Source organism: Onychostruthus taczanowskii, unplaced genomic scaffold (assembly GCF_017590055.1).
Source record: "Onychostruthus taczanowskii isolate IOZ18803 unplaced genomic scaffold, ASM1759005v1 scaffold19, whole genome shotgun sequence".
Classification (NCBI taxonomy): domain Eukaryota; kingdom Metazoa; phylum Chordata; class Aves; order Passeriformes; family Passeridae; genus Onychostruthus; species Onychostruthus taczanowskii.
In genome coordinates, this window is record NW_024499128.1 from 8,276,230 (window position 1) to 8,304,102 (window position 27,873).

The 27,873-nt window shown below is 40.3% G+C and overlaps 1 protein-coding gene across 1 annotated transcript; it reads left to right on the forward strand.

Annotated features, from left to right (window-relative positions):
* Window positions 1–965: 965 nt before the first annotated feature.
* Window positions 966–27,171, forward strand: DNAAF5 (dynein axonemal assembly factor 5). Its single transcript, XM_041401968.1, has 13 exons — window positions 966–1,501; window positions 2,107–2,291; window positions 3,333–3,457; window positions 3,894–4,009; window positions 7,973–8,205; window positions 10,619–10,831; window positions 12,950–13,093; window positions 16,984–17,152; window positions 19,779–19,926; window positions 23,353–23,503; window positions 24,797–24,953; window positions 26,127–26,318; window positions 26,812–27,171. The coding sequence occupies exons 1-13, from the start codon at window positions 967–969 to the stop codon at window positions 26,958–26,960; spliced, it is 2,517 nt and encodes an 838-aa protein (XP_041257902.1). The 5' UTR covers window position 966; the 3' UTR covers window positions 26,961–27,171.
* Window positions 27,172–27,873: the final 702 nt, after the last annotated feature.

Consider the following 27,873-nt stretch of genomic DNA (forward strand, 5'->3'; position numbering starts at 1 on the left):
CTGTCCCTGTCCCTCTCTGTCCCGCTCTCTATCCCTGTCCCTGTTCCTGTCCCGCTCTCTGTCCCTGTCTCTATCCCTGTCCCTATCCCTGTCCCTATTCCTGTCCCTATCCCTGTCCATGTCCTTGTCCCTCTCTCTGTCCCTGTCCCTATCCCTGTCCCCGTGTCTCTGTTCCTGTCTCTATCCCTATCTCTGTCTCTCTCCCTGTCCCTCTCTCTCCTTGTCCCCGTGGCCTTGTCCCTGTCCCTCTCTCTATCCCCAGCCCTGTCCCTCTCTCTATCCCTGTCCCTCTCCCTGTCCCGCTCTCTATCCCTGTTCCCGTCCCTGTCCCGCTCTCTCTGTCCCTCTCCCTGTCCCGGTCTCTCTCTCTATCCCTTTCCCTGTCCCTATCCCTGTGTCCCTATCCCTGTCCCTGTCCTTGTCCCTCTCTCTGTCCCTGTCCCTATCCCTGTGTCTCTGTTCCTGTCTCTATCCCTCTGTCCCTCTCCCTAATCCTCTCTCTCCTTGTCCCCGTGGCCCTGTCCCTGTCCCTCTCTCTGTCCCTGTCCCTCTCTCTATCCCTTTCCCTGTCCCTCTCTCTATCCCTGTCCCTCTCCCTGTCCCGCTCTCTATCCCTGTTCCCGTCCCTGTCCCGCTCTCTCTGTCCCTCTCCCTGTCCCGGTCTCTCTCTCTATCCCTTTCCCTGTCCCTCTCTCTATCCCTGTCCCTGTCCCTGTCCCTCTCTCTATCCCTTTCCCTGTCCCTCTCTCTATCCCCAGCCCTGTCCCTGTCCCTCTCCCTGTCCCTCTCTCTATCCCTTTCCCTGTCCCTGTCCCTCTCCCTCTCCCTGTCCCTCTCCCTCTCCCTGTCCCGGTCCCTCTCCCCGCGCTGTCCCAGCGCACTGCCGGTCACGGCCGTAAAGCGCGCTCCCGCCGTCGCAAACGCCCCGCGCGTCCCTGGCGACGCGGCCGCCCCGGTGCCGGGAACATGGCGGCGTCCGCGGCGGCGGCCGAGCTGTCGCAGGCGCTGGCCCGGCCCCTCAGCCTCCTCCAGCAGCCCGACTGCGGCCGGGCGGCGCGGCTGCGGGCGCTGGAGGACATCCGCGCCCAGCTGCAGGGCCGGCCGCTGCCGGGCGCGGTGCTGCAGGAGGTGTTCGCCGCGCGGCTGCTGCGGCCGCTGTCGCGCTGCCTGGCGGGGGACGCGGCGGAGCGGTGCCGGGAGCTCGCCCTGCAGCTGCTCCGCCACGGGCTGAGCCACGGCGAGCGGCCCTGCGAGGCGCTGCCCGTGCTGCTGCCGGCCCTGGCGCAGCGGCTGTGCCCGCCGCAGGGCGCGGAGCCCAGCGAGGAGCTGCGGCTCGGCCTGGTGCAGCTGCTGAGCCTGCTGCTGCAGCGCTGCGGCGCCGCCATGGCCCCCTACCTCGGCGACATCGCCCGCGTCCTCCAGGCCACCCTCCTCGACCACTATGCCGAGGTCAGGCGGGAGAGTTGCGGCTGTGCCGTGGCCTGCGCCAGGGCCACGCCAGGTGGGGCTGAGGGATGGGGGCAGAGGAGGGCGCGCTAGGAGGGGACGGGGATGCAGGCAGGGGAGAGATGAGGGGTGGCACACGCCCTCGCAGGGGTGCTCTGCGGGGTTTCGAGGGTCTTTCGGAGAAGAGCCGTGGCAGGAGTGCAGGCTGAGCTGTTGGGTGTGGGTAGTAGCAGCAGGAGGGGCTAGGAGAGGGTTTGTGGGCAGCGTTCAGCTCTGATACTGTATAAAGTTAAAGCTGCCTGCTACATAAACACAGCAACACTAGTCAGACTGCTGTTCATAGTGGTACAGAAATCGTGTTGCTCCAGCTCTGTCACCCACGTAGAGAAAGCAATAGAATTACTGAACAGCATTAAGCCCCCCCCCCCCCCCCCCCCCCCCCCCCCCCCCCCCCCCAAATGCATTATTCCATGCAAAATCATCTTGTACTGCTGGCCCCAACAACTGTTGGGTGTCATGGGTAAATCCATGCTACACAGAATTGGTTTGGGTTTGAAGGGACCTTAAAGATCATCTAGTTCCAACCCTCTGCCATGGACAGGGATCCTGCCCACGGTGGGAACTCACATGGTTGATGTTTTTGTCTTTCTGCCCTAACAGAGCACTTCCATATGCAATCAGAGTCTCTGATAAAACCCCTAATGCAGACAATTTCCCACCAACACTACAGAGTTCGTGTTGATGTGATTCAGGCTACTGGAGCAGTGATACAGTTTGGGAATGGAAAGTCTGTGGATGATGTCCTGTCCCATCTGGCCCAGAGGTTATTTGATGAGATTCCCAAGGTGTGCTTTTCTTCCTTCTTTTCTCTGCATTTATTTTAAATCTGTTTAAAACCCATCCCTATGGCGTGGGTTTCTTGGCGTTTCTGTCCCTGCTTCCCCCGTTTTCAGCTGTCTTGCATTCAGCTGAGATCTGTAAATACATCTATCATGGTTTAATCCCAGATGGGATTAAGGACCACGCAGCCCCTTGCTCACTCCCAGCTCGTGTCACCTGTCCTGGCATTGCTCCCTCAGCTGTTTGTGCAGCTCCTCACTAGCACAGCTTGAGACACCCAAAACTCCTTGACTTAGGGTAAACTCTGCTTAGCAACAAGTAAACATCAGTGTGTTATCAGCATTGTTCTCACACTACATCCAAAAAATAGCACCATGCCTTCTGCTAAGATGAACTCTGTCCCAGCTGAAGCCAGGACAATGTCCCACCCAGCCTGTATCAGTTGGAATCTGTCCCAAACCAATGCTGGTGACTGCTGTCCAGTTCAGCAGGGTGGCGAGAGTTTTGTTCTAATGGGTGCCTTCAATTCTGTCTTAAATTCTCTGCCACATCTCCCTGGCCCTTCATTCTCTGGCCTTTTCAGATGCTTAACAAACATAGTATGGGTCCCTTTATAAGGTGCAACTGAAGCAATAATTTTAAAATTAATCTTTCCTTTGTAGTGAACAGAGAAAATTTTCTTCTGGAGATGTGCTTGGAAAGCTACAAATTCCAGACAAATGTACATTTCTTAAATTCTCAGGAAGGAACTAACCACAAGAATTTAGTTTTCTGAGTTAGGTCTGTGTCTTGTTTTCCTCTCAAAGCTGTGCTTTTGTGCAGCAAAAACTCTAAAACTGACTAAGCCAGAGTGAAAAATGAGAGTGTGATTCCTTGTGTGTTCCTTAACATGCTTCCTGCAAGTGAGGAAATGCTGGGTTCTTGTAATTTCTTCTGAGTTATTGATGTGCTTCACCATGTCTTTTATACAATGACAAAATATTGTTTTTATTATTTTTCTGTTATTTTCCTGACACCTTTAAAATAGTTTTTTTGTCTCCCTGTAGGTACGGCACGCTGTAACAACTGTCATTGGAGAATGGTTGTTGCACCTACGAGACAGATACTCATATTTTCACAAGCTGATCCCTCTGTTACTTGGCAGCTTTACTGATGAAATTCCTGAAAATACGTATGTGGAACCTTTAGTCTTTATTTCCCCCCCTTAAATAGATGTCAAAGAAGTGTTCCTAAGTTCAGAAATGTCTTGCTTGGAGGACAAAACCCCCACTTCTGTTTGTTAGTTAGTTTGTTTTTTCTTAGATGGAAAATGTTAGCATTATCTTCAGTATCTTTTGTTATACTGTCCTTTCATGCTACGTTCAATTAAATGTGAGAGCAACAAAGACAGGGGTGGACAGAGACAGAATTATCCCTTAGGAGAGGAGGCCTCTGTCCTCTGACTACAGAAGAAATATAAAGTCTCAACTTAATGTGCCTAGGTTAAGTGGCTGGAATGTTTCCCATCCTTCCAGCTGAGTTCAAGTAGTCAGCTTTTCCAGAAGTCTCATTTTAAAGTGTTTTTCTTTGGGGTCATGGTGGTATAAAACTCTTTATTTTATATCTAGGAAACTGGCTTGCACCTACTGGGAAAAGATAGGCTTGCAATGGGAGAAAGAGAATGAAGAAGATTTGAAGGATAAGATGGATTTTAGTGTTTCACCATCTCATTATCCCAAAGGAGGTAAATGTTGTGCTGAAAGTGGTTTTTGCTTTGTGAATAATCTCCAAGAGCTGCAGAGCAGTACTCACAGCAGAGCAGGATGTGTAATATTCATTACAATATGTAATATTAATGTAGAGAGGTAGCACGTATAAAATATATATAAAATTATTTAAATTATTAAATTTAAATTTTAAAAAGTGATTTTTCAGTAACCTCATTCTTCTTTTTTTTTTTTTTTTGTTAATCCAAAAATTCATTTTGGAGAAAGTAAATGAGGCTGCCTATGCTGAGAAAAAGGTAAAGCAGTGGTGCAGAAACAGCAGTAAGTTCTACATCAACCAGCAGCCAGGTGCACAGTGGGCACAGACTGGAAAGAAAGGCAGGAGAAAAGCAGCCATGAGCTAAGTCCTTGAGAAATGAGTGCAGGTCACAGCATTAGTGATCCACATAATAGGTGCTGAAGAAAAATTTGCAATGAAATTATTTCAGACTTCTTGTGAAACACTGGGATGCTACCTAAAATCTGCCAGTGTACATGAAGAATGTGGGAACAGAGTAATTTCCTTTATTATAATATACAAAAGCCCCAATGCAGAATGGTAGTTTACTTTTTAGTACCATATGATTTATAGGTGGCTTTCAAACATTGTGTTTGCAGTAGCTTGAAGCTTGTTTCCTGTCTTGGGTTCACAAAGTTAATGTTTAAAAATATGCATATGGGAGCTGGGGGAAGAGAGAGTTTAACTGGCTCGTTTATTGATTTCTATACTCATATTTAACTGAACAAAAACTCGTTTGGTGTGAAAGAACAGGTTCATGCTTGACTTGTGCCTACATGACAATCACATCACAGAATACCCAGCAGCAAAATCCTTTCCATGACAGTGGGTTCCGGAGCTCTTTCTTCTTTGAATTACACTTCTTTTTTTTTTTTCTTTAAAGTTGTTTTACTCAGTAATGCTTGAATGAAAGGGGAAGCACTTCATAATGGTGACTGGTTTGACAGAACTGTTTAGCTTTGAAGGCAGGCAAGTTGATCTGTCATCCTTCCCAATCTTTTTTCTTTCCTCCTTATTTTCTGTATAATCTTACCTCAGGGGTTTGGAAATGCTAAAGAAGGCTTTTACTTCCACTAGTCATGGCAGAAACATATTTCTTCTCCTGGCAGTCAGAGAATCTTTTAACAGACACAAATTGATGAAGTTGAGTGTCTAAGCTCCAGTCACTAATTTTGCAATGACCATGATATAGTGAAGGTCATAAAAGGTTTAATTTCATTGTCTTGGAACAGTGATTACCATTTGTACAGCTGATGGGGTTACCTGGGTTAGTTTTGTCTAGGTGTGTGTTGGGGTTTGTGTGTATAAGCTGTTGTGGTTGGGCTTTTTAGAAAGTGACATCTACCAATTACTTCATAATTGAATGATATGTGATCTCCTAAATCATCTCCTTAGCACAATAAATATGCTTCATGAATTTGGGCAGCATTCCAGCCTCACATTAAATTGAATTTTCTTGCATTTTTCTTGGTAGAATGATGCAGTTAAGGCTTGAATGTGACATATATGTGTGTATTTTTATATATGTGCACGTACTAAAGAATATTTTAAAGAAATGGCCTGATAATTTTGGACTTGAGTCCCAAGTTAATGGTGACTTTTAGGTACCATTTCTTGCTGTTTATCTTTACTTCCAAGTTGTATATCTTATTAATAGTCAGGCTTGATGTGACAAATAGAAGAAAGTCAGAGGAAAGGATGATTGGCTGCTTAATCCTACAGACACAGAACTTTATCAGAGACACTAATATACCTTATGTGGTGTCCTACCACAGCCTGTGTATGGATGATTGTTACTATCTGTGTCCTTTCTGTTTGCTCTCCGTGAACATTTGATTGGTTTGTTTTATTGGGAGTGGGGTTTGTGTTGGGGTATTTTAGTATTTTGTTGCCGTTTCTTGTGACTTTAGTAGAATATTTTTTCTCCAACTGTGAGTCTGTAGTACATTTTATTTAAGTAGCTTTGTCCAGCTGTCAGACTAATGGACCTGCCACAGGAGCCCTGCTTTGATCTCCCAGTGACAGATCCTGCAGGTCAGAGGGGACCAGAGGGAGACCTGGTGTCATCCAGGCACTGCGCAGCTTGCACTGAGCCCCAGCACTCATTGCCTCAGGATACAGGTGCAGACAGTTTATAGCAGGGAAGTCTTTGACAGGAGTAGCTACAGGGATAAATGCCTGCATTTGAACATCTGAAATGAAGGAATTGCTGATAAAGAATGGTCCAAATTCTTCAAACAAAATTCTGCCTCAGGTTCAATAGGATGCCAGTCTGTATTTGCTGTCTCAAGTTGATTTCTTTATTTGACCTTTTGCTACTCATTGTCAGCTTTCATAATCCAGAGTGTTTCCTCCATTGACAAAAGAAGCAGCAATTCATATCCTGATGCTTGAATTTTATTTTTTTCCCTAGTTAGGTATTTCATAGGTATTTCTAAGCCTTTTGTATTCTCGGTTAGTCAGTTTCCCTTTTAGCATTTGTAGTTACACAGGCCAGTGCAGGAAAATATCTTGAGACAACTCAGTCATTTTCTTCCTGAGCATTTACAGAACTCTGCATCAGAAATAAAAAAGGCACTCACACATTCAGTGTATTTTGACACCTCATAATGAATGATGTCTCTTTCTTAAAACAGCATGTGAACATTGTGATTGGCAATTATGAAATCGTGCTTCTCAAAGAACAACTTTTCAGATTTTGTTTGTATAAACATATACAGTGTTAAGAAAAGAAAATAGACTGCAGAAAAAAAATCTCTAAAAAAGTTTTTTGCTGTTTTTTTTTTTTGGAAAGGGCTGTCACAGCTTTATCTGTAAAGTACAGAACAGGACATTTGTTAGATGTTTGTGATATTGGTCAAGATGCTCTTCTGAATCTCAGTGATTTATGAATTAACTAACAAGTAAATTTGATGATTACCAAAACAGTACAGTAGACATTTGTTGGGAAAGGTAAGTTTGTTGGTTATCCAGAAATCTGCATCCTTTGTTAAGGCAGGGAATATATTTTTGCAAAACTTTTGGGTTCTTTTTGAAATCAAAAGACAAATCAAACCACAAAAACTCACTTTCCACAAAGTCATTAAAGATTAAATTCAGTCTTAAGAAAAAAAAGAAAAAACCCAAAACATCCCCCCAACTTGTGTATCATAATTTTAAACATAGTATACCATTTTTGAAACACTGAAGTGGCACTTCAGTGGGCTGCTTCTCCTGGAAAGGCCTTAGCAAAGAGATGATATAATAGTTATGATTTTTAAAACACTATCAATTTGTTGGCCTGATCTATTACACAGCATCTGTACAAGCCATAGTTTGTGCCCTTTCTGCCTTCACTTTGCCAGACACACTTTTAACCTTTTCTTTTAGAGGGCACAATTGACATTGTCTGTTTTACTGCAGCTCATGTCTTCTGTACTGTTTGTGCCTTCTGCCTTTTTTCCTCCTCCAAATTATACTGAGCTCAGCGTTTGCATGCACAAGTCAGCCTTCTCTTTATCTATGTGTGTTTCAGTTTATTTTTCTTGGGATTTGTGTTGCTGTTAAAATTAAAAGTGAATTAGTAAGCTGTGTTTTCCAAAGTGGGTAAAGACACGCATTCATTTCAATTATCTTTCTCTTCTGCTTCCATAAACATTTTAAAACATGAAATCTAAATCACCGTCCAATAAAAAATACATAAATATTCAAAGAGGTATGTGGAATTTTAATTCTGCAATATTTAATTTTGCAATTTTAATTCTGCAATATATATTGCAAGGAAATGCAACCTTTTGCAGCTAAATTTCTCAGCAGCATTTGGAGTATTTTGTTCTATGCTGAAGCAGATGCTCTTACCTTGCAGCTTTTAAACTTTGCTGAGATTGTTATGCACTGGCTTTTCCTTTGATATTTCTTTTTGGGTTGTTTTTGTTTTTTCTAGAGACTCGACCAGGACTGGGTTGTCGGGAACTTGTGTCGAGAAACCTCTCCAAAATTCTCCCAGGTCTCTGTCATGATATCACAGACTGGCTTGGGAGCACAAGAATCAAAGCATCCCAGCTCCTGTACACATTATTGCTGCATGCAGAGGATCACATCACCCAGCACATGGAGCTACTGCTGAGAACTTTGTACCAGGCGTGCTCAGATGAGGAAAGTGAAGTGGTTAAAAATGTAAGTTTGATCTTTTAAAGTAGCTGTTGTACACTGAATAAAGACTTTATAGTCTTCAATCTGTCTTCTGAAGGTTGACTTTACCTTAGGTCACTGGGAATTGCCCGTGACTGAAGGATCAGGCTCAGGTTTATATGGATGTTAAAAACATGTGCACATTATACTTCTCTAATCTGTTAAAATAAATGTATTCCTCTATTACTGGTATGAAGACCAATAGTAAAGTTATTTAAATACTGTTTAGTTTGTATGCCAACCCCATGAAGCATTGATAGTAATCTCTCCAAAAATTATAAGCAGTGGATTAAAGTCTAAAAGCCTTGGGGCAACAAATTCAATGTAAAAAAATGTGCAGGTCATGCCCTTTCAAGTTAATTTCACTTACCTCCCCCTGCTTCATAATCCAACCATATATTGAGGTAAGTTTATTCCATGTGATACCCATATTCAGTGTTTGAATCTTTGACTTAATGCTTGGAAAATGTGGGGTTGGGTGGGGGGGGGGTTGTGAGGAATAATTAGTTTGATTTTTAGTAACAGTTGATTCTTTCAACACTTTGATCAACAAACCAGTAAAACAGATGCAGTTGAAGACATGAGATAAATTTAGCAAAAGAAAGACAGGTGGTAGAAATGCTTTTACAATTTGAAGATAAAATCTTCTGTTCCTGTTTCTACTCAAGGAAGAGAACATATGTATAACAAAAATATATCTACGTAACTTACTCTAAAGTTACAAATTTTATTGCTTTGGGAAGTTGGAAGAATGTGTTGTTCTTACTGGATGCAGATAGTCCAACCCTAAATCAGGCTCTTGTTTAGGTTCCTGCTCTCAGCTGGGCTAAAAAAAAAACATAAATAATTAGGACAATAAGGCCACGTAGCCCTGCATTCTGTCAAATTTCCTATCAAGTGCTTATTGCTATAAATCTAAATAAAAAATATGTGTTCAGCACATAGCTGTCCCTTACCTTTTATTGGCCATACTCGTCTCTTCCTTGGAATTCCACCACTAATCTTCTCATGGGTGCTTCCAAGAGATTTATTCCTGGTTAGGAGATGATTCCAGTATTTAATTGTGCTTTTCCTTGTGCAAACATAAGAGTCAGCAACTTTGGGTTTGGGATGCTTTTTATCTCTTAGTGATGCAGCTTCCTAGGGGACTGTGATAACCTCCTCTAGTTTGTCACTTTAGGAGCCCATTTCAGAGCAGCCACCAACTTGGAGAATGTCCATGTCTTTCTCCAGTAGTAATACCAAATGGGACCCTTTCTTTTTTTTCCTCTATTAAAGTGATTAAATCGATCAGTACAAATGTATGAAAACATGTTTTTGAACTCTTTAACTGTTTTGTCCAGTTTTCAGAGCATTAAGAGTCTTTTCCCTTCTCTGTGGCAAATATGGAGGAGAATGGAGTTCATATCTACACAGAGGATGCTACAACTCCTTTGAGTCCTATCTTTGTGAAAAGAAACAGCTCTATATAGTGCAGATTTGAACTGTAGAACTCATTACTATGTGCCTCTATTGAGACTAAAAGAACTAGCATGATTCAAGTATTAATTAGGTTCAATAAAAAAAAAAAAAGTCATAGCAAAGTCACTAGCTATAAATGACAGAGAAAGCTTTCATCTTTGGGGAAATGACCCAACTATTAAATCTGTGGGGCTGGAAGAAGTGTTCCTGTTGCACAGGTAGTGCTGTAGTAGTTGATTGTTTCTTTATTCATGCACATGATTGTAAACATTGGGCATCAGTCAGGCAGTAAGCCCTGGTGTGGTGGTATTTCATGTGGAATACAACATCCTGATACATCTGCAAGGCAGGAATGGGACCAAGGGATGCCACTGTCATGGGAAATACACAGTAATTTAAGCCTTTCAGTTAAAGAAGTAAGATGGAAAGCAGTGGGCAGTTCCCCCATGGCATTGCTTCCACACTTAACCTGATCTGTAATGTCAGCTTCACGGTACAGTACAATAACAAAAAATTCCTTCTTCCATTTTTTATAGTTACAGCTTTTAATAAAGAGGGTGATGAATTAAGGGCGAGCCTCAGGACAGCATTTGAGGGACAAAGTGCTAAACCACTAAATGTGCAACATCTGGTTGCTCTAAATTGGAAACTTTATTACAGTGAAGTTGTACACTTTGTTTCTGTGCATTGCTTTCTCATGGAAGTTTGTCTTATGTGGGGAAGGCTGCTTGCAATGTCTTATTATGTGCCTACTGAACATGTCAAGAAAATTTTTTCATGCATATAATCATTACTGAGCAAGTGGAAAAGGCCTACAAGGCAACTGCTGAAGCATTTAAAATAACAGCTGGAATCATAAAAAGAAAAGGGCCATGATATGTTGAATGGTCTTTGTGTTTTCAGGAAAATCCTCAAGTTATTCCTGTTCTTTTTTCAGAGTGTGAAAGCAGCAGAACTGATTGGAACGTTTGTCAGCCCTAAGGTGTCTTTGAAATTAATCACCCCAGCCTTTGAGCAGACACCCAAAGCCTCCTGTGTGATGGTTCTGGCTGCAGTGATTCGAGGTAGCCCAAAAGAAATCTTACAGCCTCATGTGGCCCAGCTTGGCAACACACTGTCACAGGCTGGAGTCTGTCAGAGATCTGAAGAGGTAAGGAAGGCTGCAAAACACACAGCAGGATACAGGCTTTGACCAAACTACCTTTACATTTATTCTCCCTAAATGCTCCCATTCCTGTCCCTCCCTTGCACACCTGTCTCAGGAAATAGTTGTGGACATGTGTCTGAGACAAAACAGGAGCTTCCCCATCCTTCTGGGCTATGTTCTGGGCAATCTGCTGCTTTCAAAGACTTACCAACAGTCCATCCTCTCAGCAGATGTAGGTTCAGGTAAAGAAATGCTGTAAAGGACTTCACATAGTGGTAAGAAAATGAAGAGGCAAGGCAGGGAGACAAGCAGCTGCTTAGTAAATACAGTACTCACAAAGGACTACCCTGGCTGGTCCTGAGGCAGAGTTTAACCCATGGTTTGAAATTCCTTGTGTTCACAATCAAAACAAGATCATGCACTTCAATCCTCATCAGTAAAAATGACTGAAAATCTTTTATAGTCTATTGTAATTGGCATGTCAGGTTTCCCAAGATTCCCTCTTAATGTCATCTGATTTTTGTTTTACATTCTTATTTTCCATTTCAAAAGGCAGGTACCAGCACTTTATGTGTATATTTAGGAGCATGTTTTGCAAACTTTTGGGCTTGGTTTCTTCTCTTTAAGTGAAAGTCTAGAAGGAAGATTTTTTTTTTTTTTTCAATTAGAAATTTACTTCCAAGTGTATCCTTAGGTAATAGCTGAACCCAAAGACCATTTTTATTTTAGCATTTGAAGAATATCCACCAATTGCTATATAAGGAGATGAGAGATTCTCTTAAACATGGAATGGATATTTTTTAACCTGCAGGAATTTTTGTTCCTTCCCATGTTCAAATGTAGAAATAGATCTGCTAGAGATGCACAAGAGGAATCCCTGTAGTTTTCGCCACAAATGAAATCCTGGCTTTCATTCCACCAGGAGTTTCTTAGACCTCTCCTGTTAAGATGACCAAAAAAGGGCCAGTGCTGTGCCTTGAGGAGCTCTGACTTCATGTCAGATGTAGGCTTCCCTTAAAACAGTTATTCATGTGTGCAGACTGAATCTGGCCTAATTGTCTTTTTGAGCCAATTGTAAGAAATACATTTCAAGTTCTTCCCTCATTAGGTTTCTTCCCTAATGGAATATGTACCAGTGATGCAGGAATTAACCTTAATCTCCATGAAGCCTGTGATGATTAGGAGCTCATATAAGTGGAAGCATTATAACCTGATTGTTCAAGTAACAATTCCCTGAGGTATAGCTGCAAAATTGCTGTGAGGTTTAGGCTTACCACTTCCATTTGGCATTGGCTCCAGGAGTCAGATCCATCTCTAACTGAAAGTTTGGCAGAATTGTTCTAGCCTTTAGTCTTGGAAAACAATCTCTCTCTCAGCAAATGCTGCACAGACACTGTTTAGCTAAGGATTGACCATGTCCATGAGATTAATAACACTTATGGCTAACCTATTCCTAGACTCAATTCATTTTTTGGGAGTAAATTTGTAACAATGGCTCCTTCTGTTCCCTGACAGCTTCATGGATATCTGATGCACTTTATCATAGAAGTCATGGCAAACTAACTGACAACAGTATTGATTTGAACTGGTATCAGTTGGATCAAGATAACATGAACTATATGGCATCAAATGAGATAAATTGGCTGAGATAAAAGCAAAGGCTCAGGGGTTTTTTTGGTTTATGTGTTTAGCTGTCATTGTTCATCCAAAACAGTCAAACATGGAATAATATTTCAAAGAGTTGTAACAAATATGTTATTAATTAACAAATTGCACTTGAGAAAGAGAAAGTACTATCAGCAAGCACTCCAAAATGCTTTGATGTTTTTATTCACCATTCACCAGTGGAACCATTGTGTGATTAAGAGCAGGGTCATTTATTTTGTTAACAGGACAAGGTAAACACAAACAAACAGTGTGGGAGGAAGATTATATTGTATTCTGTAAAAAGTAGAATATAGGTAATTAGAAGAACTAACATGAAATTACCAGTATGTTACCAATGTAAGGGATTATACAGTGCTCAGATTTAACTACTGTCATTTCCCATATCTCTCCTTTAAAGAAAACATTATATTTGCTAAGAAAACATAATAAATATGTGCTTTTATTAATAAATAGGTCTTTTATATGGAGCAGCTGCTTTATTGTGTACAAGCATTGACTGAAGTGTGCCAGGAAGACTGCAAAGAAATTAGCTTGCAGCTAATGAAAGTTTTGGTGACCATAATGGCAATACCATCTTCTCAGGACCTTAAAGAAAAGGTAAACTATGAGCTGGTTTAATATTTTGTTGTGTTCTTGTGTTTTCATATTGATAAGACACTTTGTGGAAACAGAGCCATAATTATTTGTGGGGAGTATTTGTGTCTAGTCTGAGATTGTGCATCTCTGACAGTACAGACTGTACATGGTTAGTACCAGAATTAAATCTGGAGCTGGGTTTACGGTTTGGGACAGCAGAGCCTAGAGAATTATGTTTCTTCATAACTTTGATTAAAAGCTCATAGAGTTAAAATATATTTTGTTTCCAGAAAAGGCCCTGGAATTCAATTTTATTTTGTGGTCAAAAGCATCAAGTATGGGTCTGTAGTTGCAGTTACAACTATAATTTTTTGTTTCTGGAAGAGTGTTTAGGTTAGGTTTCAGAATAGATGGCTTGAGGTGCATTACTGGAGCATGGGAATCTTGGAGCTGGATGGGAGCAGCCATGGGCCTAGTAGAGCACTTTTTTTTTGGTGGGGGTGTTAAACACCTGTCCACATTTAGGTAAAGTTTCAGAACAAGAAGTGTGCAAGATTTTATGTTTGTACTGGATCCTGTAAAGCCTTGGGCATGCTGGTGGTGCTGGTTGAACTGTTGGTGTTTACCTTTTAGTGGATATAAGTCACTGGGAATGTTTGGTTATATGCAGGAAAAAACTGACATTTATTTTCTGACTGTTAAAGAACAATTCACTTAGAGGTCAAGAGTACTACTGGCCTTAAAAATGTGATGGTTTCAGGGTGATTTTTTCATCTTTAGCCAAATATCAGACTGATTTTACAGTAGTTGACCTTTTTACCTCCCCACAAGAAACAAAAGTTTGAATGTCACAGGAATGCTTTAAAATCAAGGACAGCTGTACATGCCCAGATAATAGATGAGCTTTTTGGCTCAGCATTATCTCACCCCCTTATTTTTCTCTTCCTCTTTCTTCCCCAAGCTAAATATCATATAAATCAGTGAGCCATCCTCATGCAGTACAATTATGACCCATCCCAGTTGTCTTTTTTCAAACACACACCTTAAGTGCAGTGGCTATTCTACTTCCTTTGCTCTTGCTCCCAGGCATGGTATTCCAGAGGCCTGTGTAGGATCAGTATTTATGGCCCCAGAGCTGACAGGCTGCCTCCGAGGAGGCGTTTGCTCTGAGAGCTCTTGGGAAAGAAATAAAGTGGAACAAAGCTTGAAACAAGTACTGAAAAGACTTTGCAGGTCAAAGAGGGGTGGGATGATGATCTGTCTTATGGGAGTGGGATCTGGGGGGGTTTGGAGGTTTTGTTTGTTTGCTTGGGGTTTTTTTTTTAGACAAAAAAATGGGTCCGGGTAAGCCTTAGACAGATGATTCTGGAATGTTTTGTGGTATCTTGCCTGTTTATCCCTGCAGTGGTCTATAAAGTCAGCAATGTCCATTTAAAACCTTACAACTTCATACTCCTATGAAGAAAGCAGTTTCATGGAGATAAATCCTGATTTTCATAAATGGAAAAACTTAATCTCCTGAGATTATTAAAGGTTTAAGATGTTCCTGCAGTTCCAGATGATTTTTTAAGTTGACAGTACTTTGGATGAGAATCCTTTTTCTCATTAGCCTTTCTTTCAGTTAGACACATACAAAATCTGGCAGTGAGATTACATAAGAGCAATATTTCAAAATTGTCAAAAAGACAAATATGGCTTGAATTTTATTTTTTTTTCTCCAGTTACTGATTATTCCAAAACTTCAAAGTGAGCTGTACAGCTTGGAGAAGGAAAGAAGTCCCTGTTAAAATAGCTTAGGAACATGTAGAACAAAAGTATCACAATTGCTGTATGAATATGAGTTTTTAGTTCAGAAAAGAAAGATGTATTCAGACTCAAAAAATTTTGAGTATAAACATAAATTATTCAAAAATTTGCATTATAAAACTTTAATTCAGGCTTTGTTATAATGGGACAGAAGACCACTTAGATAGTGGAGACCACAACTGCTGTGACCTGGTGGTGAGCACTCAGGTCTGGCCTGATTTTTGGCTTTGTGTCCATCGTGTTTGTGGTTGCTTGGGGCTGAGGGAATGGACCAAGACCCCCAGCTGAGCCCAGCAGAGGCACAAGGAGCAGGGTGGGCCACAGCCCCAAAGAGACTGGAGCTGTATCAACTGATGGAGCCTGATTTGAGCTTGTCAGGGGTTTAACTGGTGACCTAAAAATAAGGTTTTGTTTCATTACCAGTGCCCTGTGCTATCCTGGCTCTTCTTTCAGCACACTGATTATTAGCAGGAAAATATTGTGTCATTAAACTTGTTAGCTTTCAAATAGAGGAAAGAAAATCACCTTTATTTTTATTTAACTGTGAGACACTGCTTAATGAGAAAATATGCATCAGCCTGCTGGCATATTTAATTTATTCTCTCTTTTTTTGTTTTTAATTGCATTCTTGAAACCACAGAATTTACTTTAAATCATATGTGAATAATGTATTATTTTGTATCTCTTGTTCAATAGAAAACAATCTTGTGTGTTATGTGTTATGGTGGGATTAAAAATGAGGAATTGTTTCTGTCCTGACACATCCTGTTTAATGTTACAATTAATTTACAAGTAAATTATATGTAAAATATTCATTTATCTGAGTTGTTTTGGCTGTCTGGCAGAATGCTTCAATAAAGGAGAAATCTATTGTGCTTGAGGCAGACAAACCTGCTTTAAGAGTAACCTTTGTCCTTAGCAAATCCTGATTTATTTATTTTTTGCTTCAAATTCTCATTTATTTTCTCCACATCTGGTACCTCCATAAAAACATCTTTGTCTGGCGAGTGATTAGTCTGGAAGAGTCTGAAAGTCCTAGACATGTTTGAGCTAACTTGTGTGGTTGAGTTCAGCTTAAAAATATTAAAAATATGAGTACAATTTGTAGTTGTACTGCAGCACTTGGAGTCCAATGATGTCACTCCCAGCACTGCACTCCATCTTTCCCTGCTGGAACTGGCCCTGCTGGCAGCACATGTTATTCCTTACTGAGGTTCCCAACGGTGCCTTGCTCCCCATTCTTGATTCACAGTCTGCTGAAATCACCAAGGCTACAGATCCTGCTTCCAGCATGCTTTTTATCTCTTCCTTGGAGAAGTTTTATACTTCTGGTAGGAGCCTTCAGGAACTGTAAAAGCAAATTTTCATTTGCTTTGAAACACATCTGCTGCAAGTGATTAGGAAGATCTATTGGCATCCTTGCCAAGCATGCTCATGTCTGGAATTCATTTAGTAGTTCTTACATGTTTCATTTGTACATGTTTTATTGGCATGTCTCATAGGATAGTCTTAACTCTAAACATGAAGAAGGTATTTGTGATGGAACAGTGAGTTTTGGTACTTCTAAGCAACAGAAGTTGAGAATTTCAAAATGAGCCTGCCCAGCTACTACAAAGAGAGGGCATCTTTCATAATTAAATCTGGAGGGAGAAAGGGAAGAGGGGAAATGCCATGTTTTCTCTTACCTGCAACAGCAATACTTTCTGGAAGCTACCGTGGCTTGGGATTGTGAGAAATTCCCCCTATCTTTATGTTGTAAAGTATTCTTAAATTAAGGAGAAAAATCACTACATCTTTAAAACCACTAATAGCCTTTTTTATGATGTGGTTAGTTTTTGGATAGGTCTGCACATGGGTTAGAGACTCTCATTTTGCTGTTAGGTTGTTGTGTTCCTGATGATTTCATTTTAAAATCAGGACAAATGTTTCACTTCAAATAAAAGTTAATGGATGTAGTATAGACAGACATTAAATATCAGCCTTGATTGTTTAATAGAAACTATGAAAATCTTCCCATGTCCCTTTTTTCCTTACAGAATGAGTTTTAAACGTTTGGGGTTTTATTTTAATGGTTTCAGTTAAGTATCCTGTCTCTGTTCTAACAGGTGGAGAAAACAATGTCCTCCTTAGCTGCAGTGCAGCAACTGGAAAGTTTTCACTGTCTCTACAAGCAGCACATCATTGAGCTGCTGGAGTGGCTTGCAGTGTCGTGTGAAGGGTGGAGCTGCTATTCCCCAGAGGTGTTGCAGTTTGAGGTCATCTCAACCCATTCAGGTACAACTTATTTAGTTCTAAAAAAGATCCAGTCAGGATCTCCACAGCCTGCAGGCAGCTTGTGTTTTGTAATGAACAGTGTAACATTCAGAACCTTACAAGAACATGGTGGAAAGTAAAAGAAATGTTGAAGCAGCTCATATTCCCAAAGATTCTGTGGCTGCAGGGAGAATGCTAAAAGCACTTAAGGAAAATGCACTTCCAGGTGAATGAAATAGGTGAGGATTAAGGGGAGACAAATTGATGTAGCTTGTGTCCAAAAATCCATCTTTTTATTCCATCTATTCACTGGTCTTTCAGAGGACACCATCTCTCTCTAACAAACAGTTCCTCACTGTTGCTGTCCAGCACGTGGCTGTGCAGAGGTCAGTGACACATTCTGGTGTGCATCTCACACTCCTTCAGTCCTGCTCAGTGAGCACTCCTCTGCCACAGTCCCCAGCTGGCATCTGCAGCAAGGGACATGGTGACAGGCAGTGATTTCCACCTAGACACCCATTTTAAGATTATTAAAATGAAAAGAAGTGTTTATTTATTTTTTCCTTTCTGTTGGTTGTAACGGGGATGGGGACAGTCACTTCATGAAGTATCACTGTGGCTATTGCACAGGTATATTTTAAAGGAATGTGTCTTCTGCATTTATTCTTTCAATCTCAAAGAAACCCTCATCAAACCTGTGTGAATCCCACTTATTGGTTTGTGCAGCAACCAGCATAAGTACCTCTTTTGGTTTTCATCTGTGGAAAGAACAAAAAGTTTCTTCAGTGTGAGATTTGAGAGGCCAACTTTTCTGTATATTTGTGCTCCCATTTCCATGACTGAGGGACTTCTAGACAGTTGTCTCTGTTTTCCTTAATGCTAAATAAATCATCAAATGTCTGGGCAAACATTTTGGCTTGCACCCAATACTGGTAATATGCTATTGTCTGTGTTTTCTGTCTGACACAACAGCTCCTAGAGCTATTTTTTTTCCTTTCTTTTCATTCCCACACATAATGTTGTTTTTAATCAATTTAATCAGCTTTACTCAATTCATATTTTGAGGTTTTTACTGTTTTTCAGGAGCATATGCTTAAGCTGAAATTAACAATGTAGTTTATTTTGTTTATTTTCCATCTGTTGAATTTGCTGTTATCAGTTTGATATAGTAGTAGTATCTTGTGAATGTCTCAGAACTCACATGAAGCAATGTATCTTGAATAAATGCTGTGAAAATAAAGAGCTATTTGTTGGCACAGACATTTAGCAAACTGCAGTTCAACACCCTGTATTGCTTCAGTCTAGACAGTGAAATTTGGGGTTTTTTCATTATTATTTTAAACATTAAATTTCCAGATATTATTAAATGCTATTGAGCTTGTTTTGGAATCTTGAATACTTCAATCTGTCCATCCCATGTGTGAGGAGTATTCTTGTCATCATGAATACCAGTGTTGTGTCTCCTTTGAAGGATTTTCTGAGTTAGTGGAGTTGGATGGAATGTGCATCTTAAGGATGCAAAACTGAAGAAGTTCCTAAAGGAAAGTAGTTTATTGCAAAAATGGAGCAGAAAGAGCATTCTGCAGCAAGAAGCTTGCAGAATAAAGTGTGTGTACAGTCTTTATGGACTCTTCCTCTTTAAAAGCAGGCAGATGTTAGTCATTATCAAGGAGAAAGGCACAAATGTCCCTCAGTTGTGGGAAAATAACTTCTTAAAATGTTGGGATAACAGCTTAGAATTTTGTTTGTTTGTTTATTGTTTAAATTTATCACAGGATGTGAAAATATTAACAAACTAAAGAGTTAATTTGGAAGATATTTTTATTTCAAGTAGCTTCTAAAATACATCATATTTTGGATTGTCTTGTAAGATGAAAATAAGCATTATTTAAAGAGGGAAAAGGAATGCTGCTGCAGTAATTGTATTATCCAAGTTTTGAAGCTGATCCTTTCCTATGCCTCTGGGAGTCATGAACATCTCAAATGCTGCATGTGGAAAACTTGAAAGAAGAAAAAAGTGTAGTTAATGCTGCTGTGTCCAGAGGTGTGAGGGTCATGCCAGATCCAGTGTAGTTTTTCATTAAGTTTAAGAAAACAAAGCTTTGTGCATAGCCTCAGACTTGCAGAGTTACAAGGGAGCAGCATTCATCCTCCAGCCAAAAAGTCCCCTGGTACTGATGGTCCCAGCAGCTCTGGGGTGTCATGGATAGATCCATTCCAGAGTCATGAAATGATGGTTGGGTTGGAAGGAGCCTTAAAGACCTTCAAGTTTCAACTCCCTGCCATGGGCAGGAGCACCTTCCACTTTCCAGGTTGCTCTGAGCTCCATCCAACATGGCTTTGGACACTTCCAGGGATGGGGCAAATGTGGTACAGCTATGCCAGGCTGACTAAATGAGACATGGGGAGCTGATCTTCAGGTGCTCTGGCCAAAACTGGGGGTACCTGCACCCGTGGGGAGTTAGCCTGGGGATTTCTGCACCACCCAATACAGTGTCACATGGATCCCTCAACAGCTGCCATGCAACACTGGGAGGCTAAGGACTATTTTAACACCACTTGTATTAGAAATTTTAATGCACCTACATATGAAACATCTAAATAGAACTTAGTATTCTGAAAAAAGCCTTCTGTGTTTGTTTGCTAGGTGCTGTCATAGGTGAAGCTCTGGATGACTTTGTTCTGGTTCTGAGGACGTGTCTCCAGCCAGACAGAGATCCCCAGATGCGGTTAAAGCTCTTCACTGTTCTATCCCAGTTGTTGCAGAAAGCAAGTGAAACCATCAATTCTCAGGGGTAAGTGGAGCTCTGATTTCACACAGCTATTTGAAAACTCCATTGGCACTATGAAATAATGACCTTGGGAGTTATTTAACCCTATAACCATCTCCATGTGAGCATGGCTGGAAGAAAGACTTTCCCACCATCTTCTACAGGCTATTTTTCTTGCTGTAATTTTTAACAATGATTAGGAGGGTAGAGTGCAGTAATTAAATATATATATATATAAATAAATGGAAGTCTTGGCTTCCTCCACTGTAGTCTTCCTACCTGTGCCATTACTGGGAATTAAAAGGAATGTCATGCAGATCTGGATAGTTTTCAAAAAGCAAATGAAGAGCTGTGGTTGAAAAGAATACTTTTTGAAAGCTAAAAGGGAGATTCTTAGGAAAAGAGTTGGGGGCTGTGGGTGTAACTTGTTTAAATACTGTAAAAACTGTAGTCACTTACTTGTTTAAATAATCATGTAACTGAGTGATAGTTACAAGATTAATCTAGATATTCTACAGTCCAGAAAAAAAAGAAAAGCACTTTGAAAACTGTTTGAAGTGTTCCAGGATCTGACTATTTATTTTAAACCAGTTTGTATCATCTAACTGGGAATGCAAAGCCCTTGGAACCAAGAAACCCAACCCAATGAGCTGCCAGCTTCATTAATATCCTCAGGAAAGGGAAATTATCATTGTGCAAAAAACAGAGGAATGTTTCAAAGTAATTCAGTGAGTATGGCCACACAGCACCGCAGCTCTGCAGACAGCAGTGATGGAAGTTGTTTTGCTCAGGGCAGTGTGAGTGAATGGCCTTTGTCAGGATGAGATACATCCAGGGAAGGTCACAGACCTGTTTGCATGAAGGATGGTCCAGTCCAGCTCTCAATGAGGCTCTGTCCTCTGACAACAAAAGCAAAGCCATGAATTTTAGCAGTAGGTTTATCTTCAAGACTAAAAATCAGTGGAAGCAGCTAAATGCCGCTGAAGTTTTGATCCTGCTTACCATGGATGTTTTCAAGTAGGAGGTAACATGGAGTTTTTGTGTTTGAAGCATTGTTTGCAAAACATTTCTGGTAGTTTTGATTTGTAAAAGCCGATCCAATTTTGTTTCAAATTACCTGGGTTTAGGATGTTAAATTTAAAAAAAAGAAGCAACAAAAGCATACACAGAAAACCCCAAGACATATAAAGCAAAGTGCAGCAGTTCCTAAAAGCAGAAAAGGAACCAGTGCCAAACAAAAATGTATAAAAAATAATTAACATGGAATGAAAGTTTAAGTATGCAAGTTCATAAAACCAATTTTAATGGAAACCAAAGTTCTGCTTTGTAACATCTGCATAAGAGCAGGGTATTAATGTCTCTGCAGGTCACATTTTAGTGCTCTTGCATCCAGCTGAGAATGAAGTATCAACTCTGTAAGTACAAACAGCACAGACAGGGTATGTCCTTTCCTGGAAATTGCTGACTTTTTGAATTAAGTTACACAGATCTACTGCAATAAGATCTGAAAATGGAAAGAGGGAGAGTTTAATTGCATCAGCAACAGCAAAAATAAAATGTTAATGGTTATGAGAGATAGTGTTGGGGAACAGTAGTAAGTTCCAGTTGCACTCTCACATTCACTGCTATCAGTAATTTGTTTAGCTCCTTGAAATGTTTCTCAGAGTTTGGATAGGAAGGCTTTTGGTTATTATGCTAAACACAGTTGTGTGGTCACCTACTTGTATTTGAGTCTGACATGACTTGAGTCAGATAATTGCCAGATATTGCTTTCCTGATTCTGTTTCAAGGCACTAGAACAAACATTCTCACAAATAGCACAGCACCATGGTTAACATAATGCTGATGGAATTTACCTTTGTGTTTTAACAGATTGTTTTCTCACTGCAGTTTAACAGAAGGTTTTATTAAAAACAGAAGCAGCTACTGGTCAGATAGCACAAACAGCACAGAGCTGCTTTTAGCTTTGGAGCTGAAAGGAGATTTGGAATTATGGTGATCATTAGTTTTATTTTTTTCCAACAACTTTTTTAACAGGAAATTATTAGTGCTTAAAAATGTGTTTAAAATACTGCATCGAAAGGGTTTTACAGATTTAGATGTGTCTAATGGGATGTCAGATTTCTTGTTATTACTTAAGTGCCATCTGCTGACAAGAAGCAGCAGTGGATGGATCTCTGACTTCTTCAGAGGCCAAGGGCTCCCTTGCCAAGGGGAAGCAGCAGCCAGGTGTATCTATTTCCAAAATGTTGCAGGTATGTGTCAGCACATAACTGAGGCCTGGCAGTGCAGCTGCTTGTGCTTTAGTCAGGTAATACCTGGATAACATAACCTGCAGCATGGATTCTTTTTAAAGCACTCCCTGGTAATTGTTAGTTGTTAACATGGACCTGTTATGTTCCTCCTGTGTCTTGGCACATCACTAAAGGGGCCACTCATTCACCCTGGCAGTGCAGGACTCTCAGAAAAGTCAACAAGAGCTTGTTCCCTTTGTATCAAGCAGCAGGGTGGGGATTGCTGTTTGGCTCTCAGGGGCTGCACTTTGAACAGAGCTCTGAGCTCAGTGGGACAGTCAGGGTAAGTTCAGTCTGTTTGCACACTGCCAGCTGCTCTGTAGGGCACAGGCACAGTGGATAACCTGGGCCTCAGTTACCAGCCTCAGCCAGACACTAATGTCTCTTTGATGCAGCAAAATATTAATTAACTTGTAAGATCTGTATTTTTTTTCCTCTTAATTTGAGCTGTAACTAAATGAGTGTGAGGGAATCCTGCCTGTTGTAATTGCTGACTTTTACAACAACTTTTAGCATTATAACAACCTATTGAATGGAGGAGGAGGAAAAAGCATCCAAAAACATCACAGATTTATGTGTTTGTAATAAGAACCCGTAGTATGGGGACTGGCACCATCAGAAAATCCTACAGACTTCTCATCTTTGGGGGAGACAAGTTTCTGAGCCAAGAGAGAGCTGAAATATTCTGTGTATGCTCCCAGCTGTATCAGTGTCATCAATAGCATTCATACTTTTCACATTATAAATACTTTTCACTGGCCTCTCAAAGGGCCTCACAGATGTTAATGAATCTCAGAGCATTGCACAGGGTGTTATCTCCACTGCACAGACAGGGAAGGTGGGACACAGAGAAGGTAAGTAGTTTACCAAGATAACACCGAGTCATGGTCACTGCCTGAAGTGGGAGAAAGTCTAGCCTCTCCTTTCTATGAATGTTAGGTATTTGTTTAAACATTATCTAGAAAAATTACGTTGTGAAAAGCTTATCACATACATTACAATAACATTGCCTTAGAAGATGTTATTTATTTTTACAGAGTCTTTTTTTCCCTTTTCTGCCTATGTTTCTATGACAGAAAATTCTCTTTTACATCCTGTCAGTCTCTTTATCACTTTCTCATGAACCTTTATTTTGCTTTCTTATTTTTGGCTTCAGGCTGTTCCCTAGCTACCTTGAGACTGTGATAAAAGACATCCTGGCTCCTAATCTGCAGTGGCATGCTGGAAGAACAGCAGCTGCCATCCGTGCTACAGCTGTATTGTGCCTTTGGGCTCTCATCCACTGTGAAATGCTTTCACCAAAAGAGGTAAATTCTCTCTTTCTCACCCTTTGAAATCTTAGGCAGGAAAACAAAATAAATGTAAGGTGGGAAAAAAAGAATAAATCGTTAGGGTAAGTAATATTTTCAGAAAGACATACAGTCTTCATAATAAAATTAGTTAATTGTAATTGAATGATAATGACTGAAACAATCACTAGTGGAGGGATGATGACATCCTGAGAAGAGATCTGAGGCCAGCAAAATGCTCAGGTGTAAGATTGAGTGGCAGCAAATTTTGTAGATATTTTTTTCTAACAGATGATCAGTTCTGCAGCCCGAGGTACTGACCACTGTGAACACAACACTCTGGGTGCTGGACATTGCTGGACCCCCAGGCAGAGCCTGTGCAGCAGCACTGGAGCCAGCCAGGACGTGCTGTGCTGTCATGTGGCAAAGACAAGTTGTCTGGTTGCCTTGGAGCCCACAGGTCCATTTAGAGAAAATAAAAAACCATCAAAAGATTCTGAGAAAGGACAGGAGGACTTGAAAAGGAACATGAAGAATATGAATAGAGACTGGAGTGCTAGCACTTGAAGAGTTGTTACCCGTCCCTGATAAAGGTTTATTGAATCTAGCTGTGTTTTTGAAGCTTCTTTGCTAACAAATTAGCATTTGGAAATTATGCACTGGAAATATGTTAAATACAAGGCCATTAAAAAAAAAATAATTTAATTTAAATGTTACTAAATGTTCACAGTCTTTAGTGTCTTTATAAGAGACCTTAATTGAACAAAGTGCTTAAACACACATAACTGGTTGAGTTCATATATACAGAAACATTAATATCAGAAGCTGCTGTTCTAACTGAACATTTTTTTCTGAATCGTGCCTTAATGCCTATTTGGCATTAAGGGCTGATGTGAAGCGCTGGGAATTACTCAGATCCCGACCCTGCCGCGCGGCCCAGCCCGGCGCGTCCTGTTGGGCTCGGGGCGCCCTCTGCTGCTCCCCGCGCGGAGCGCCCCGCTCCCAGCCTCCACAGCTTGGTTTTTCTTAAAGGCAAGTAAGTTTGAAAGCTTTTACCAGCTTGAAAATACATATGAGTTACATAAAACTCATCTGGTTGTATGATGAGTGCTCATGAGCTGGGTGATTGACTGGGGGATTTTCATTTTCCCAGCTAACCTAGAGGCAAAGTTAGAGATCTGTAACTTCAGGGATTTTCAGGGTAACATTTATAGCAAATTTTGTAACTAAGCAAACAAGTATCTGGCACAGCTAATGGTAAATGCTGTAACACTAAGCATATTTTTTCTATTCTTTTCTTATTAACTGTAGATCTTAAAAGTGAAAGATGAGCTGATGCCCCAGATCATTGCTTCCATGGATGAAGACTCTAAAATTACTCGACTGATGGCTTGTCGTATTGTTGATGTTTTCCTAAAAGTCTGTGGGAGGCAGTTTGATGCAGATAAATTTAAGAACACTTACACAGGTATGTGTGATGGCTTGGTAGACTTGGGGTGAGGGCATTGTTGGTTAGTTTGTGTTTTAGTCAAGATTGCAATGTTGACATTTCCTTTTTTACCCAAAGTGCCACAGTTTGCTGGACTTTTAAGGGTTTGGCAGAACCGAGCAGTATTCCCAACGTCATTATCCATCAGACCACTAGGTGGAACTTCACTCAATGCTTTGGGTTGGGCAGGGCTTGCCAGCAGCTCATCTGCATTGCTTCAGAGTTTGGACTATGTGAAATAATGTGCTAAGTATAGTGAGAGCAGAACAGTACTGCAGTGTATAAATGGAAGTCACATTGTTCTCCGTGCTGTGTTTGAGAGCCAAGAGCAAACCATTTCAGTGTACTATAAATAGACCTGAATAGGTAGCGGGTTGGGTTTTTATCTACAAAAGAAAAAAAAACAAAAAAAAACAAAACAAAGAAGAAAACTCTAATCTAGAGTTCTGTATTGCCAATTAGAGCTAGGAGCTGTAATGCCTCTTAGGATGAAGTGCTAAACTATTATTCAGAAGTACAGACTATGCTTTGAGCCAGGTTTTATGTTCTTACACAGACAAATAAATTTGCCTTTCCCTAACTCAGCATCTTAGCAACTGATATTTTTTTTCTGACATGGCACACTAGAAATCTAACTACAAACATTTTTGTTTTGGAGAAGTACATGATCAGATAATTCTCAAAGTATATTTGTCTTTGCATCTTGCGTATTCACGTAGTCGGCAGTGCAGTAATTCACTGAAACAGTAATATTTAATTTAATAATTTAATTAATATTGTTTAATAATTTAATTAATATCTAATTAATAGAAATTGTGTGCTTTATGAAGCATACAAATACTTAAACTCTGTAGTTCTCTAATGCATAAGTAGACATCAATAGTTCCTTTTTAGAAAGAGTGCTAGATAATGTTCAATTAATCTAAATACTTCTCTATATGCCTTTTATTAATGTTTGGACAACATCATCCAATAACAGTGAATGAGGAGCTTTTAGGAGCAATGTGGTACATGTATTTATTATGCTGAAAAGATAAAAATACGCCAGAAATGTAACAATAATTTGAATGTTGACAGAATGCATTTGTCTTTTCCAAATGCAAAAGCCAACTCCAGTGTTCCCAGAGCATTTTGGTTCTTGCTCCTTTTCAGAGGTGTTGAAGCGTCTGGATGATGCCTCGGGTGATGTGAGACTGGCAGCTGCTCACACCTTGGCTAATTGGTTTAAGTGCTTAAAGGACAGTGATGTGAAATCCTCAATGGAAGGTCATGTTGAGTTTCTGTACCAAGAGCTGTTGGTACATCTCGATGACCCAGATGAAAATCTCCAAAAAGCAGTCCTAGGTAAGAATTTCAGTCATGTATATTTTTAACAATGTATTTTAAATCATCATTTTGAGTGTTCATGAAGGCAGCACATACAGGTAGAGGATAACCCTGCCAGGCTAGAACTTTCTTTGGGTTTCAGTGGATGAGCTCTGACCTTTTACCTGTGTGCAAAATGAATATATGGCCCAGTGTTCCCCAGGGGAGGTAGCAGGGCAGCTGAACCTCCAGAGACTTTATAGATGGTAAACAGGATATGGAGCACTGCAGGGTGTGACCATATCCCAGCCTGCAGGAGGGGCTCTCTGGAATTTATTAGTGTAGCAGCCTGTGTTGAAGAACATAAATGTCAAAATATAGAGCTCAGCAAATGGGGGAGGGAGGAATTGTGTTGTCATCACTGCATCACTTGTAGAACAATTTCCTGGTTTGCTTTCAGCTGCTTTGCGAGAACTTGGGTAGAGAAACACAAAGCAGCTACTGATTTATAAAACATATTTTTGTCTTACAGAAGTTTTAAAGGAAGGAAGCATTTTATATCCAGATCTGCTGGTGAGAGAAATTGAAGGGGTTTTACACAAGCATCAAACACCAGTCTATTGTAATCAGCTGCTACATCACATTCAGTCAGCCAAGGAATCAGCTCTCAATCACTGCTGAGATTCTGTGTAGGAAACTGATGTGAAATCTGTATGACTTGGATTATCTTTGTATTTTGGTTTGCTTAAGAAAGGCTGAGCTGGAAGTACATTGTTTTTTCTTTGTAAATTCACTGTTGGTTCATTTGAAAGTGAAATTAGCACAATTCTATGTTCTTTGCAGTTTGAACAGTTCTTTGTATTTCCTAGCAATAAAACAATGTTTTAATTCACTTTGCATTGGTTTTTCAGATACAAGATTTAAAGAAGGAATGTTTTTTTCAGGAATTTAATTTTTAGATTATTTGACAATGTAATAATTTAATGTCAGAGTTACTAATATAATATAGCAAGGATTCAGTCTTTCAAAAAGCATTTCACACTGGATAAAATCACACTTCACAGCCAGGTATGTGGTGACCAGTTTTATTAGGGGGAAAAAAGCAGCCAGACTTCTCTTTCATAATGCAGCAAAGAGTATAATGTTTTGAATATTCATATTTATGCTGATATAATAGGGAAATAGGTAGCACTAAAAGAGTAGTTTTTATTTTTATTGTATTACATTTCATGACTGAGAGTAAAGCTGAATTTTTTAAATTAAGGTTTATACATAAGAAAAAATGTGCTGTTTTGACATTTAGATTAACAGTATTTATATTTTTGTACTAAATATATGTCATTTTCAGTTTTCATGTTTATACCACTGTGCCTTGGAAAGCAAGCAACGTTTGTTTGCATATTGCTTTGAAATTAAATTCTGTGACTTTAGGTTAAAGCTTGGTTTGTTTGGGGTTTTCTTCAGTAGCTTTGTAGAGTGTAAATTTTGGTGTCATCTTCTATTCTCAGCTGTATAATAAAAAAAGGGAGCTCCTAGATGCTGTGTACACCATTGTGGGGTAGGGTGCTGGGGTTTTTTTGCACACACAAATCAT